Source organism: Mastacembelus armatus, chromosome 10 (assembly GCF_900324485.2).
Source record: "Mastacembelus armatus chromosome 10, fMasArm1.2, whole genome shotgun sequence".
Taxonomy (NCBI): domain Eukaryota; kingdom Metazoa; phylum Chordata; class Actinopteri; order Synbranchiformes; family Mastacembelidae; genus Mastacembelus; species Mastacembelus armatus.
The window spans coordinates 14,821,263-14,837,708 of NC_046642.1; the positions used below are offsets into that span (position 1 = coordinate 14,821,263).

Sequence of the window (16,446 nt, forward strand, 5' to 3'; positions counted from 1 at the left end):
TAAAATCCAAACAATAAAACAAACAGATAAAGGCACTGTAAAGGTAACTGTGACTGCTCTGCATGTCCAGTGAATATTCTCAGACATGGAGGATGGTGATCTAGTTCAGGTTTTTGCTTTTTTTTTTTCCAGTTGTTTCCAGTAGGACTGCTGTGGACTGTGTTGGAACCTGGCAAAGCTGCAGAGCTGGTCAGTGAATGCACCAGCAGAGGGAGACCATGTAACATGGCAATGCTATAGACCCTGCTCTGCTTCATCTTCTCCTTTCCATATATATTTTAATCAGTAGAAGTGCGGCTGCTCACAGAAACAAGGAATCATTTAAATATTCACCTCATTTACAGTGTATCCAGAACCAAAACAAGTGGGCTATAGTAGTTGAAAACGAAAAACTTTATTGATATTTATATAGTTGATATTCATTTTATATTAATTTTACTTGCGTCTTTATTTTTGTCTAATTGCCAAATTCTCCTGTAATTAAAGTGAGGCTGCAGCAGAGCGCATAGCAGTTAAGGGTTAAATCCAGTCGGACATGACACTGTAATCCGATACAGTTCCTGATGAATTAGCCTGGTTGTGGTTGAGACCTCGGTTGCAGCCTGTTTCTAGTCTTATTACCCACATGCGGGTTTTTTATGTTCAGAAATTCCGGTTAGTGTTTCGGGTGAAAGCGCAAAACGCGCCAATCCTGCGTCGTACCGTCCCATGCTCGGCGCACTGCGTCATGGCGACAACAGCGAAGAAGTTTACGCGTTTCCTAATGGGAGTTTATGGAATATCGCTCTGGTAGACATGTGTAAGTACTGAATGTTTCTGTGCTGCGTGTTGTTGAGACAAGTGTGGGAATATTTTCCTTTGTTTTCACATTTCCTGTTGGTGATATACCTGTGCAGTCAGGTGAGCTGACATGACACCTGTAAGAAAGGGGGTAATTCCACTTTATCTTAACTTTTTTAAAAAAAAAAAGATTCTATCTTCAAGTGTGATACGGAGAAGGACTTTTGGTCAGTACTTTAACTCTGTCTAATATCCGACATAAACTTCTGTCACTGAGAAAGCTTTTGTTTGCTGTCTCAGTGTGGTGGATTACAGTGTTTCAGATGTACCAGAAGACCTAGTCTCAAAGAGAGGTGGACCTTTTAAAATGGAGGAGCTGTCCCTAATGGCCTTGCTGGAATGTCCACTGTGTCTGGAGCAGCTAGATGTGTCAGCCAAGGTCCTGCCCTGTCAACACACTTTCTGTATGACCTGCCTGCAGAGGCAGGAGGCAGCCCAGTCCCAGCTGTTCTGCCCAGAGTGTCGCGCCCCTTTCCCAGACAGGACTGTGGAGGAACTTCCTGCAAACCTCCTGCTAGTGCAAATCCTGGAGGGGATCCAGGGCTCCACTGGACTCAGCAGCAACAGCAACAGCAGCAACAGACAGACTGCCCACTATGCAGCACCTTTGTCCAGAGGCAGCTTGACATTCAGGGAGCATCAGGAGAGTCAATACAAAGAGCTCCAGGGTCACAATGAGGTCAGTAGACAACCCCACCCTAAAGCTATAAGAAGTAATATGACCTATAACAGCTTTGTCCCTGCTTTGGTTGACATTTGCAATTAGTATTTCATATTTGCATATCAGGAGATTATTTTGAAATCTACTGCTAACCATAAGTAAAAACATGGTGGAAACATCTCTGACAAATGTATTTGCTTATTGTATTTCTCTGGGTATTTTTGGTCTTTTCACCCAACCCTTAGATGTCTCATTGACTTATTAATTTTCTCTTTGTGGAACAGGACCATATGATCTAATCTCTGACATATTACTCACCATTGTGTGGTCGCCAAAATCTAAGTGGTATTTTTCACCTAGTAAGCATTCAGCTGTATGAGAAATTGTGACAGACATGAGGATGATTCGATCCTCACATCACAGAGAACAGAGAGCTCATGCCTCCTGAGTCTAGTAAGAAGCTCAGTATTCCAGCTTTTAACAGCTATAACACAGGGTAAAAGGTGTAAGATGAATAAAGAATAAAATAAAGGAAAACCAAGTTGCCTTGGTTAAATGTTAGCAGGATTTGGACAGAAACATTGACATCCAGTGGTTGTTTTTCCAAATGGCAACCCAAATAGAACAGGAGAAATTAGGGATGGGGTTTGATAGCATTCTACCAAATCCAAATCCTTTCATATTGAATCAAAAATATTCTTAGTTATTCCTAGTTATTCTAAGTTTGTATTTCACCCAGCACAAGAGAAAAATAAATAGTTCCATGTCACAAAATATATAATGTAGTATTATAACATAAAATATTTAAAAATCTTGCTTTTTCAAACAATGTTGATAACACAATTGGTCATTTCAGTTGTGATTATAAACCAGACTAGTATGACAGTGACACTATGAGAAAGCACAGTAATGAACTTTCAAACCTAAAGCATGGACATTTTGATGAGCCGAATGGTTATAGTTTGTTTTATTTAGTTACTTTTATTATTGTTGCATTTTATTTATTTATTTTAGCTCTGAGGGTTCTTGTGCTGTTGTGATACACATCACTGAAAAAGTGTATAAAAAAAGCATTAGCATTAACATCTGAGTCAGTACTTGATTTAATCATAAAGGGGAAAAAGGATGTTTCACATTAAATACATTTGTATATCTTGATAAGAGTATCAGCGTATCACCAACATGTCGAGGTTTTGTCACCCTGCTCTCTGTCTAACAAACATCCTGAGAACTAACACCAGAGCATGTGGAACCACATGCGATACGCTGCCATCCATAACGAAACCTGCAACCAGTTTAGACCAGTGGTTTGTACAGTTGTTTAGCTGTAATCCCCCCACAGATATCATCAGTGATTTTTGCAAAGTGTGTTATAACATTTTTAAAACTACAGGGCCGTACTGTGTCATTATTTTCAGTTTGGAAATCGAGTTTTATTAGGGAGACTTTTTGTCACTTCAATGGCGAGTTTTGATTAGAGAAGAGGGCTTTTATGCCTAAAATTTTTAATGGTTTAATGATTCAATTTCAAGTCAAGTTAAATAAAATCACCATTAATTTGAACATGCATATATGATTTTTCTCATGTTCTTCAGCTTGCTGTCAGAGCCTCAGCACGTAACCAACGGGGTGATATGTACAGAGAGCCGGTTCTCATGTCTGGTGACAGTCTCAGCCAGAAGTACAAAGTGGATGCGGACTGGCACTACAGAAACATTAGTGATAGTAGGGGTGTGTCTGTCGGTGCCGGCACGCTGCAGGTCTTCAGCCAGATGTCTCAGTTGCACCCTCTCCATCTGTCCCAACCACCAGCTCTCTGCAGGGCACTTTTTGACTTTAACCCAGAAGAGATGGATCTGGAAGACAGTAAATACTGTCTCAGCTTCCTCAAGGTTTGACTCAGGAAATACTTACTTTCACGGGGTTTACCCACTTGAATGTGCTCACTTGATCTTTTCAAATACTATCAGGGTTTGCTGCTTTTAATTTAATGCACAAAGATAAATAACAATTTGTGGAGAAATTAAATTGTTTCACCTTAAATATACTGTATGTAAGGTGTGTGGATATTGATTAGGTCGCCATCAACTAATTAATGTAAATTCATGCGTTGTCAAGATGTTGCTAAAATGATACATTTTTCTACCAATTAGTTCCTCAGTGACAGTTTATCAGATGTGTGCACACTGTAAAGATCCCAAGTTCCCAGAGCCCAAGGTGACATCTTCATGTGTTTTTAAACAGCCAAACACATTCAATCAGAAAATGTTCACATGCATGAAGCTGTATTTTCGCGTCAGTTGTGATAGGCTTTATGTTGGCTCGTTGATTTTTCATGAAACTTTGACACTACTTTCTGCCAGTAAGACCAAGCCAAATCATGTAGTTTAGCTGAGGTTTGGCAAGAGACGAGGACGAGCTGATACAAACGTTCTGTTCTGTGACTGCAGAAATGTTTCTGAGTTTGTAATAAGGTAGAGGTTTTCTAAATTGAGCAAAACCGAAAGGCAAGTCTTTATGAAATGATTAATGAAGAAACAGTGTTTAATTTTGGACGCTCTCTGGTTAATATCATAATAGGGTTTTTACTTTCAGCTGTTCAGAACAGTTAAGGGATGTAAAAACATGACTTTGGCTAGCTTATATGACACTTTTGTGGACTAAAAATGTATTGATTTACTGAAAACAATATGGGTAGATCCATCTATATCGAAAACTATTGTAATGTATTATCTGATGTCCTCATCAGATCTGCATCTTAGCTTTACTCCCTGCTCTCTTATTGGAGAAAAGTAAACTTAACCCATCCAGCATCACTCTGCTGTGTCTTTTTTTGACAAGAAACTTGTCAAAGTCTATGATTTTCTTTAGCACAGGAAGTTCCCACTAGCACAAAACACATAATTGTCTTTGCGTTTTGTTTTTTTGTTTTTTTTTTGACTGTTTTGAGAGACTTCTAGGGCTAGAGGCTCAGACTTCTGCTGCAGTGATTGTTAGTTACCCTGAAGGATTTTTGAGGCAGTTATATAAGGGCTTCAGTGCTCGTGTGCTCTCCATTAAAGCATACTTGAACTCGCCTGTTTCTTTTTTTTTTTTTTTTAAATGGTGGATGGTCAAAAGGTTTTTAGAGCGAGGCTGACCGCAGAAAGGATTGGGCCTGCGGACACAAAGGGAGCTGGTGTCACATGCTGGAGGAGAAACACAGGGCTCGGAGAGTTTCTGAGCTGAGTGTTCGGTCTCCAGGGCGAGCACAGTCATATCTGCCAGCCATTTATCTGGCTCTCCTTTTCAAGACTTTTTGTAAGTTTGGTTCTTTCTGTTTCTGGTTAACAGGGAGATATCCTGAGTGTCATCAGACGGGTGGATGAACACTGGATTGAGGCCAAGTTGGGGGACAAAGTTGGAATCTGCCCTCAGCAGTTTACAGAAGTGAGTTGTTTTCTCCCCTTTTTCCTTTCCACTGTTTGCGCGTTGGTTGTGGCCTTCTCAGTACGATCAAGGTTGATGCCTGCCGTTTAGTGCAGCTCTTATAATGAGCTGAACCATAGACGCCATCGCTGGATGTCATTAATTCCAGGTCACTGCCAGGTTGCTACCTCGATTTTCATCAAATCTTTGATTTATCCAAAAATGCTGTTCCTGCGTTGCAAGTGCTGAGGCAGAGCGCTAATCCACGAAGCCCTGCTGTGTCTGCAGCTGCTCATTAGTGTGTGACTATGAGACTTACTCAGATTTGCAGAGCTTGCATAGCTAGCCGACTGTCATTTGTTTTCCTCTGTACTTTCTGCCTCCAGGAATTAACTTCATCTGTGCTGGGGAAAAGTGGATTTGTTCCTACAGCGGGGGTTAATGTGTTGCCTAATTCAGTTCTTGTTTCCTTCCTTCACTTGTCATCTGTTTGACTATAGCCTGTGGTCCTATCCTCCTCCGTCCTTTTCATCTCCTGCTCACCCATGTTTTCTCTAGTGCCCTCCCCTTGAGTGACGCTCTTCATCTTTCTTTACCTCCTCATTGTTTCATCCTCCACTTTCCTCCTCTCCCCTGTCCTCTCTGAGCCTGCCTGTGCTCGGGTCGTGCAGCCAGGCGTAAAGACGCAGTAATGCTCTCTCTGCTTGGGTGGCATAACAGCACATCACTGTGGGGAGTGAAAGCATTAATCCCGCCATGCCTGCCTGCCTGTCTGTCTGTCTGTCTGCCTGCCCGTCTGTGTAGCTTCTCTCTCAGCACCAGTCAACCCTTCCTGGCTTACAGGCTGGTACTTATGCTCCTGTCTGCCTGCCTGGCTCCCTGCTTGTCCAACAAGTTGTAGGGGTGAGTGGACTAGTGCTAAGTGGGTGTATTCAGACAGCCGTTTTACTGATCAGCAGGAGCAGAGGTTGACAGGCGCTAGTAGCAGGTAGGAGCGGTTTGGAGAGGATTTTCTTGACTGTTCTCGGGGGTCAGGATTCATTCTGATTTTCACTGTGCTTTTTCTCTACGTGTTCATCTTTTTTCAGCCAAACTCGGTGGCTGCCAAGCTGCTAGAGGGAAGAAGTCGGGGAGTGAGTGACTCCGCAGAATTTCAGCATCGGACTGGGGTTGAGTGCAAAGACAAGGCCTCTGACGCTTGCCCGATTGCCCGTTACGGAGTCCCTCAAGTGCCAGCAAAGACACCCATTGTCAATGCTTTGCGGAAACACCGCGCCGCTGACAGCAGCAACTTCTATCAGGGGACAAACATCAGCACCATCAATAGTTTGAACCACCAGGGTCAGCGCCATCGCCTCTCTGTGCCCTCCCCCACCCAGGTCCACTCCCACCACTCCAGAGTGGACTCACAGAGAGTTAGACGCCACTCTGACAGTACACACAGGCACCTGTTACAGGTGAGTCCTGCTCCAACTTATCTGTCTTTAGGCATGCTGTGTGCTTACTTTTACCAAACTCCTCTTTCATGATGATTTCAGCTAAGCTATGTTTGGCTCTATTTTCTTTGCAGTGATTTGTTTTAACAGAAAACATGTGGTTGGCACAGCGGCTTTCTGTTGGATAATAGCTGTTGTTGTTTGAGTTACTAAGGGATCAAGTTGTGTTCAAGGGTACAGGGAGGGAACCATGATAATAATCCTAAAGAATGAATGAGAGAGAGAGGCATCGCCCTTTATAATTAAGTGGCTCTCATTAAAACAACACAGATGTGGGGAAAAGGGCTAGATAAGAACAGACTCAGGACTGGAGGTGGGTGGACTGAAACTATGAAAGGTCTTCAGTTGTGAGTCCTTGGATCTAAGCCACAGTCTCCCCTAAAAGAGGAATAGCAGTTTAGTAGGACCTGTATATCTATTCATTTTTTTTTTGCTGAGGGAAATACAGCACTTGAGGGACATTGTGTAATTGTCATATTGATTAATCGATAAAACCACATCTATAGAGAAAAGAGGAAAGCTTCATCACCTGCAATAGAATGACAAGCATGTGCCCTCAGTTAGATACTTTTCTTAACTTCTAGGAAGCACATGCCACGGAAAAACTGAGCTCACATTTACTCACTAAAGCTTTTGAAACCAACTCATGAAACAATCACTGTGTTTTCAGTTTTTCGTCAGGAAAGGTCTTCTTTGACATCAATACATGCTAAAGCATTTCTCTTTTATTCAGCTTGTAACTATGAGTATGATGTACTCTTTTCTTGTGGCCAAAGCGATACCTGCTACCTATTTTATTCAAAGGCAGGATGATGGATGGATTATCAAACTTTTCTATGTGACCAGTTTTGTGAGTCGTGATGCGGTAGAGGGTTCACAGAGGCCAGCTCACGTAAACACATGGGTTTTAATTTTTTAAAAATATGTTTAGATGACGAACACTGTCCTGTAAAATGATAAAAAATATAATTTATATAGTAAAAATATACTTAGTTCTTATCATTTGAATAAAGCTGGACATGCCATCCATTTATTTTAGGGATACTATAACAAAATACAGTGAATGTTGCAAACAAGTCAGAGCTGACTAGTGCACTGCCAAAATAAGATCTAATGATACAACCTGCTGCAAAGTGCCCTGACCTCTGACATAATTATTTCCTGTGATTCAGTTCAAATTTCACTACTTTGCAATTATACAAGTCAGAGCATAAAAAATTCTGAACTTCATGAAGCAAAACAAGGAGAGGAAGGGAGTGAAGGGAGACTGGGAGAGATTTAAAAGCAGGAAATGGCAGAGGTAAGACAGGAAAACTATGAAAACATTGAACACAGATATTGAAGAGCTGGGAAGAGAATCAGAACAAAAACGGTGAGCTGCAAAAACACAAACATAAGAAGCAGGAAGGAGGGGGGAAGTGAGAGATAGATGTTGAGAGTGGGAGGCTTGGAGAGTCCCTCAGTGTGTCAGTTCATCTCTCTCATGCTGATGATGATGAGTCACTGGTGAAGTTGGTTACATAACAGAGTCCTCTCTCCTCGGTCTTCAAACTCCTTCCTCTTCACTAAGCAGGTAACACTCAGTTGCACATCAGTGGGCCTTTAATAGCAGACAAGCCACGCAGTTCCCTTTTTACAGGAGCGCAGGGCGCTGTCCCTAAAGTCAATGCTGAGCTCCCCAGTGACCAAGCCAGCGGGTGTGCTATTCTTAGTGTTGCCTCCCATCGGCTTTCGCCTCAGGCTCCACTGTTTTACATAGAGATGCTGCATCACACCAACTATGGGTGAAAATAAGTGTGTATCAGTGTGAATATTAGCATTGTTATATAAGAGTAAAATTTAGGATGGAAATGAGCCAAAAGCAAAAAACATCCTCAGATGCAGCATATAGAATTTTCAATCCCATATCATGCATCACCGGTACATCAACATACCAGTTGTTATCGTTGCAAAGAACACTTAATTTTAATGAAGCTTGTCAATTCACTGTATAATAGAGCTGGAAAGATTAGTTGATGTTTTGAAATAGTTGATTGATAGAAAATTCTCTTAAATTGATAGATATTTAATAAGTAATTTCGCTATATGTGGCCCTGCGATAGACTAGTGACCTGTGCGGGGTGTTACCCCTGCCTTTCACCCAAAGACAGCTGGGATAGGCTCCAGCAGAGCCCCATGACGTTAATAAGCGAGTATAGATAATGAATGAATTAATGATAAGTAATTTAAACAGCATCTCACAAGAGCAGAATGTCACAATCGTTCACAGACAACTGACATAAAGCATAGTCTAAAAAGAGTAAAAACAGCATAAAAAGCAATAAATGCCACAAAAAGCTCTAAAACTCTTAAACAGAATTTGATTTGAATTTGATGGAAAGCCAGCAAAGAGAAATCAAGATTTGTGACATATGAGTCATTTTTTGGGCCACTTAGGGAATTACAACAGACAGGATGAAATAAAAGCAACAGCAAATCTATATCCAGTACTTTTTAAAAGAAAAATGGCAAATTAATCAGTAACAAAAATGATCCTTAGTTTCATCCCACTCAGGTAACAAACTGTTTAAGCCTTTAAAGCCTCATTGTCCAGCCTCATAGGTGGATGCCTGACTATGTTATGTTGCCTGATTAGTCTATAAGCCTGTGTGGGCATGTGCACACTGGGATTGATTGATATCTACCACGCTCTCCTGTTAGCTTGTTGCACTTGTTTGGGGGAACAAATTATCATAAAGACATTTCAGATGAGAGTGGAGGAGAGCTTGCGACTGCTGTGTAACAAAAAAAGCCAGTCTATTCTGATTTTACACAGTTTTACAAAAATAAGTGTTGCTGATCTGTATGGTCAGTGTACAGCGTTTGTATATTATCCTAATAATATATAGATGTTTCATAGAAAGATCCTGTCCACAACAAACACTGACACCCCGACATAAAGAAGTGTAGAGAGAGTAGATAGGTAGATACTTTATTCATTCCCCCATAGGGGAAATTCAGATTGTCCAGCAGCTCTTAGATTTACTTTAATAATCAAAAACCTTTAAGCTTCTTAAACTGTCCATCCATCTATCATCTCTTAAATAGACTACTTATCGTGTAGAATATCACAAAGCGGGGCTGGAGCCAGTCAAAAAGGAGGGGTACACTGGACAGATCACCAGTCTATCAGACAGAGACAGACCGACATTCATCGTCACACCTACGGGCAATTTAGAGTCACCACTCTGTCCTCTGAGCTTCTTTAAATGAGATAATTATAATTCATTTATTCAGCTTCATAAAAGTTGTTTAGTTGTTTAGCCTGTGTTGTGTGATGATGACTGGTGTACATGTCTGGCTCATCAAGCCTAATGATATTATTTCATAGAGATGGGTGGCATAGTGTTATTTACAGCATCACTGCAGCCAACTTCAGCCTGACTAGAGGTCTAATTAGCCAGAGTAATTGGAAACATGAGGCTGTGCAGGGCCTTTATATTTAGTAATCAATTCAGGCACATTTTCTCCGTGTGATCATCTCACAGATATAATATTGATTATCCTTTATGTTCAAAACTGCATTTATTGAAACTAAGTGTCATCCTTTTGCATAAATACATGCCAGTTGGATAGTGGCTGTAGATTTATGACATTAGGTTTTGTTTCCCTGTGTTTTGCTGGTGGCCACGTTAAAGACTAGACCTCTCTCTGAATGTGTGCATCTGTTATGTTGTTCTTAAAATGATTTCTGAGGAAATTGATTATTAGCTGATGCATGGAAAGACATAATTCAGTTGGATTGACCGAATCTTGACTTCTGTGGTGGAACATAACTAAGCACATTTACTCAATCACTGTACTTAGGTACAGTTTTAATGTACTTGTGTTTCCATTCGCTATTACTTCATACTTCAAATTTACCATTGTACTTTTTAATTCACTACCTTTATATGATCATTTTGTTTACTCAAAAAGAAATTTACAGAAATTAGATTAATAAAACAAAATTATAATCACAATAACTATAATCCTAATATATTATATAAATTAATGGCAAATGTCCCATTCTACATAGTGAGTACTTTTTACTTTTATATTGTAAAAGTATACTTTCAATTCTAACATTTCTGTATTTTTACTTTAGTAAAATATTGAGGCAGGGCTTGTTTTTTCACACAGTATTTTCACACCGTGGTATTCATACTGTCAGGGCTGGTGGCTGGGCTACGCTGCCTGCCTGGTGTGGCGGGCGGGCGCTGCTGGTGGCCCGCGCATGTTTCCTGGCGGGGTGCGTGGTGCTGTCGGCTGCTGTCGGCTTGTCCCCCCGCTCGACAGCGGGGGAGCGAATGTTATGTCCATTGTGATTGCTATGTTATGTTGTTATGTTATGCTATGTTTTATGGTTGGTATGTTATTGTTACGTCATGTTCAGTGTTATGGTAGATTTTCAGGTTGAATGTTGCTAAGGGGCTCATTAGGAGCAATAGTCTAACTGGTAGCGTAGCTGTTGTGGTGGGGGCACGGGTGTAGGCAAAGAGGGGGTGGTTCTGGGACGCTGGAACACACCGTTGAGCCTTCTTGGTGTCGTGGGCCCAACTCAACGAAACACCATTTGACGAGAGGGTGCCCACCTGATGACCCTGTGGACTTGCCTTCACTCTCGCACCCACACAGGAGCTACAGGGGGGAGTAACACTAGGGTTAGTAGTGTAGTGTATGAGAGGGAGGTTACAATAGGTTTGTGTAGGGGAGGGCATTGCTGTGGGGCCCTGGAGATTTATGACGGCATGGCCTGATAACCTCCTCTTTAGGGCCACATAGCAAGACAGGGAGCTTCCATGGGAATGCTCACCATTTCTTGGCACATTCCATCGTGTATTACTAACTGTTATGAAAGTGAAGGATCTGAGTACTTCCTGACTTGAGTTAAAAATGAAATAAGTAGATTAGTCATTGACAATTAAACCATGACAGTAATAAATGGAAAAGTATTATATAATGTAACTCTGAAATCCTCTCATTATTATGAATGATTTTTCATCCCACTTCTTTGTCACAGCAGACCCAAGAAGCTAATTTGCACTCTGCTCTTTCAAAACAAACATGTAAAGGTCTCTGCAGTGTTTGCCATGGTTTACAGACAGACTGTTAATGTATCAAATAAAAGTCACTGGGAGAAATTCAGCTGTTACATAAAAACTGCTTTTGGAAAATGGACATTTTGAAGTAAAAAAAAATGCTGAAGTTAAACAAAAACAACTGGCATAAACTTTTTTTATTCCAAAAAGAATTGGAATGTAATAAAATAACATAATAATGAGCAGAGTAGTACCAATATTGTATTCTTTGACATATTTTACATCATATTTTTCTGCATTTATTCCTGTGATTATTTAATGACTCATTTATTCTATTTGGAAGACAAAGCAATCCTGTTTTAATTATGTGAGGTGAAGGATGGCTGGTTGACTGTTCTCTCTGACATTAATATTCTGTTAATTGGTTTATTTGCGGCAGCGTGGATTCTGACTGCAGGGACATATCAAAGATTTAAAGCAAATAAGACTTTAGTCACTGCACAATCCACAGCAGAGTTAGTCTCTCTGTGTAAAATATAGCCACTGCCACCGCTGGGGCACTGCACCTGGACATTGCGTGACTGCAGCATAGGTGAAGCAGGCTCTTTGTATCTGATAAAGCCCAAACCAAGAATAGAAAAAGAACACTGTGTAATGACAAGAACTCAATTTTTTAATACTTCGCTGTTGGACTTTTTTCCTTTTACATTACACAACATTTTAATAAGATGTGCATTGCTGTTAAAAGATCACTGCCTGGCAAAGACAGGTAGTTTTTATTTACTGCACATGACTACTTTTATAAATGTCATGTGAATGTCATAAATGACATGTGGACAACAGCTTTCATGGTTCCGTGTTCCTTTAGTACATACTAGATGTGCCTAACACTTTTGACAAGTGACTGTTCTTATAGTGTTGGCTGGATCCTAATTATAACTCTTGGTGTGTCTGAATGACAGTATGAATGCATCACAGCTCAATGGTGGAAAAGTTATAGGATCAAGGAATTTATGGCACTGTATAGAGGGAACCCCAGGCCCACAGGCCAGCTTTAATCCTTTAAGCAGTAGTTGAACAGCAGAGCTGTAAATAGCAACATGCATCTGTGAGAATCACTGGAGAAATAATAGGAACTGGAAAAGTTATTTCTGCCTCAGTAGTGGCAACAATGAGATGCTACACAATGCATTTTTTATATTTTTTTTCTATTTCTATTTAGTTTTTATTTTTACTAATATGTTTATATTGTTGACCACAAAGCACATTGGAAACCACTGAACCAGAGTCAAATTCCTTCATCATCATCATACTGATTCTGATAACATTATGTATATGAGGGTTGTTTACTCCAGCAGTATAGAATAAAGATCTTACCAAAAGGCCCACTTCGATATACTAACTACCGTAAGTAATTACGGATTAAGATTCATACTGTGCCATTAGTGGCTGTGAGACATACCTCAATGTTGCTTCCTGAGAATCGCTGGCTGTGTCAGGCCTGACTCACAGCCTGCTGACTTAAGCCTGTCAGAGTCTCTTAGCTCTCAACTTTAAAAAGAGAGGCTTGACGATAACATGCAAAATAAGTCTGTCATGCTATTAAATATTTTTTTTGTGTTTTACATGGCTGAAAATGTATACATTATTATCTGTCTGTTGAAGGAGTTGGGGCTAAGATTTTCTTTAAAAGATATTTCAAGAATGATATGTAACATACAGACAGGTGACAAAAGAAGAGCCAGAATAAATACTGTAAGTAAAGCTGACTGAATGGTTCAGAGAGTAGGGAAATTATCTGAACCATAAATCACATGTGGACAAAAACCCATAGATCACAGTGATGCTCACGTATGAGAGATTTTGACCTGACCTGGTAGCATTTCCCACTACAATCATTAAATCATCAAACTAGAACATAATTTGTTTAATTTATGTGAATATATGAGAAGGGAAATTAAATCACAACTACAAGATGATAAAAATTGCATACAAAACAAAAATCTTGTTTTAAGATTTATTTCCATTGTAGCACATATGCAGGAGTCCATGTAACAAGATAATGAATACCTATATCCTCATCCTTGAATGTCTATTTATAAATTGAAATCAATATATTTTTATCATGGTGATACATGTAAATATTGGGAAAAGCATGACCTTTAGCATTGATGAATGATGAATCTGTTGAATCCATCCAATTTCAGAGTGAGAAAAAGATGACCAGTGAGACTCCACCCACCATCTCTATGGCTCTGGTGAACCCCCAAACATCCTCTGCCTCTGCAGAAAGCAAACACTCCTCCACACAGCAGCTCTCCATCAGTGTGTGAGTCACTGTTTTAAATATTATATTGATGGATAATGTAGGTGCAAGATATCCATAGAAAAAAGGAAAAATAAGAAGGAGTCCAATACCTTTAGAAAGGCGCCAATATCTCAATATATATTAGACAAAGTGTGAAGCGTGTCATAGACAAAACCCACTGTGTGACCCCTCAGGTGTGCCGTCCTATACTCCTACAAACCACGACGGCCAGAAGAGCTGGAGTTGAGGAAGGGAGAGATGGTGGGAGTGTATGGAAAGTTCAAAGAAGGTTGGCTGCGTGGGTTATCACTCAGAACGGGCAAAGTGGGCATTTTACCCAGCAACTACATCACACCTGTGCTCAGGTGAGAGGCTGACTGCAGAAAGCTTAATGACATTTGGATTAGGATAGTAATTTAGTGTGTGCAGGACAACATGTCACCATGCATATACTTAAATTATTTCTTAGGTACAGTAGGAATATAAAACTGTAGTGGCTGAGACTTTGTTCAAAGATACAGGATATGACATAGCTGCTATTATACTAACATGTCTCATGGCCTCACCACAGAACCTCCGCCAGACTCCTCGAGACTAAAGCAGCAAGTGCATCCTCACAGCACAACAGCACAGCAGCTGTAAAGAAACCCACAGCCACCAAGAATCCCGCTGTAGTAGTTCCTCTCGATAGAGTGACTGCTGATGGAACGACACACTCAACAGGACAGGTCCCATCTGTGCCAAATGCAGCGCAACATGCAATGCCATCCACTGGCATTGGAAAACCGTCCTTCTATGGGGGTTCACAAGGTTGGGACACTGTGAGGCGTATTTTTAACCCTCATAGAGGTGAGCATTAAACAGCCATGGTTTTCTTCTAAAATTATGAAATAAAGATTTTGTCAGTTTCTTAAACATTGTCTTTGAAATGTATTTTCAGGTTCAAACCATTTTTACCATTCGTCCAGTTTGAACATCCCATCCAACTCAAAGCACTTCGCTCAAGTTCAGGCATCCGGCTACTCACCTGCCATGCAAAGGAAGAAAAACAGCAGCAGTCTGTCCAATTCTGGCAGACCACCTGGCTGGATGACTGAGCCAACAGTGCCCTCTGCTGCTGCAGTCCTGAAGAACAGGAACTTCGCCGGTCCACATGAGGCAACATTACAGCATGACAGACATCCTCCCAGTGGGCCTCACTCAATTCTCATCAGACCTGATTCCCACAAGAACACTACAGATAAGGTAGTGCCATACTGATGATCTATTGTTGGAGTGCCATTAATGCATAATTCTTCATAGCAGATTCTTCCTATGATGACGTCTGTGTGTGACTTACAGTAAATATTTTACTTCTCTAGCCTGCAAAGTCAGTTCGGTTCCTCACGGATGAAGATTCCCCTCCAACAAGACACAGGACCTCATCCTGGTCATCAGGAAACCAGGTACCCTCCAACTGTCACCCTGGCCCCCCTTTGTTAGAAGTCTGGGCCCCATCGCTCACCTTGGGAAGAGACGGACCAGGGATTATTCTTAAAGAAGGAAAAGCTCCCATTCTCAGGAAATGCCTAGAAACAGCATCCACAGATTTAAACTACAACTCTCAGAAACCAGTAACATCGCAGCCGTCACTATCAGCCATTTCAGCTCAGTTCAGCCCCAGCAGGTATGTTGGATTTGTGCCTTTGTCCTTGAAAATATAGAGTAATGATTATCAGACAGGTGAGGTAGACTTGATCAACTGTTACTGATTTGACAGACTGGACAGACATTTCTTGAATCTATTGCTTTCTTTTTTTTCCAGACACAGAGTGACCACAACACATTTAGCCCAGACAGACTCAGAACTCATTCTGCTTCAAGGAGAGATCGTCCTCGTCCACAGACCTCGACCTGATGGGCGGGTTCTGGTTACTCAGGAGAGCAGCGGCCAGACTGGCTTGTTCCACAGCAGTGTTCTTCAAGACCTCGAGAGACTCAGCTGACTGTATAGTTATATTGTAATAATCTATATTTATATATACTATGTGTTCAAAATGCCAAAAGACTTGACTGACCCGCAGAACAACAAGATGCTTATTGAGGTCAAAAGTTCAATAATGCCAAATGACAATCAGATGAAGGAAGTGTTTATTTTTCTCCATTGTGTATATGAGAGGGAGGACAAATTCTCCAGAGATATTTTTTCTGTCCTTTAAGGTGTGTGCATGTTTGTGACACGTGCTATTATAAAACTTTGCACAAAAACACATCTATTGACTGTTCCTTGTTTAATACCCATGTTATACACATTGGTGAGTGCCTTCTGCTACAGCCATCATCATCACCTGTATGTGTTAAATAGTGTGAATTTAACAAATAAAAAAAAGATTAGAAACATATTCCATTAAAGTGTGAAGGTGTTTTGTGGTTTGAAATGTCAATGTCTAATTTTTTTGCGTTGTTTTGTACTCAAGGTTGGATTATGAATTTGGTGAAACAGGCAGCAGCCCAGGAATGCCAGGCCTCCAAAAACCCCAGGTTTACTTCATAATTTTTGAGAACATTTTATTAAATTGCACTTGTTCAGAATAAGCACCACTTCGAAATACATTAGTCAAAATAGAATTTTTAGAACCTGTTTTAGTTTATGGCCCTGTGATGGACTGGTGACCTGTCCAGGGTGTACCCCTG

The 16,446-nt window shown here is 40.7% G+C and overlaps 1 protein-coding gene across 4 annotated transcripts; it reads left to right on the forward strand.

Moving 5' to 3' along the window:
• Positions 1-562: 562 nt before the first annotated feature.
• Positions 563-16,118, forward strand: sh3rf2 (SH3 domain containing ring finger 2). 4 transcript variants are annotated; one of them, XM_026330729.1, is made up of 11 exons: positions 563-799; positions 1,081-1,519; positions 3,097-3,393; positions 4,835-4,930; positions 5,998-6,366; positions 13,673-13,794; positions 13,968-14,138; positions 14,345-14,622; positions 14,714-15,018; positions 15,135-15,439; positions 15,578-16,118. In XM_026330729.1, exons 1-11 carry the CDS (start codon positions 774-776, stop codon positions 15,756-15,758), a joined length of 2,589 nt encoding a protein of 862 aa, XP_026186514.1. In that variant the 5' UTR covers positions 563-773; the 3' UTR covers positions 15,759-16,118. The 4 variants fall into 4 exon arrangements, with proteins under 4 accessions (XP_026186514.1, XP_026186515.1, XP_026186516.1 ...); XM_026330730.1 differs by having other exon boundaries at positions 1,096-1,519; XM_026330731.1 differs by having other exon boundaries at positions 1,199-1,519.
• The last annotated feature ends 328 nt before the right edge of the window (positions 16,119-16,446 follow it).

What these genes read in the sequence shown, in the direction of transcription:
- sh3rf2 (XM_026330729.1), top strand. Translation starts at nt 774, where the DNA reads ATGGAATATCGCTCTGGTAGACATGT. An exon ending in TATCGCTCTGGTAGACATGT is followed by an intron (nt 800 to 1,080) that starts GTAAGTACTGAA and finishes TTGCTGTCTCAG; the next exon opens with TGTGGTGGATTACAGTGTTT. An exon ending in TACATCACACCTGTGCTCAG is followed by an intron (nt 14,139 to 14,344) that starts GTGAGAGGCTGA and finishes GCCTCACCACAG; the next exon opens with AACCTCCGCCAGACTCCTCG.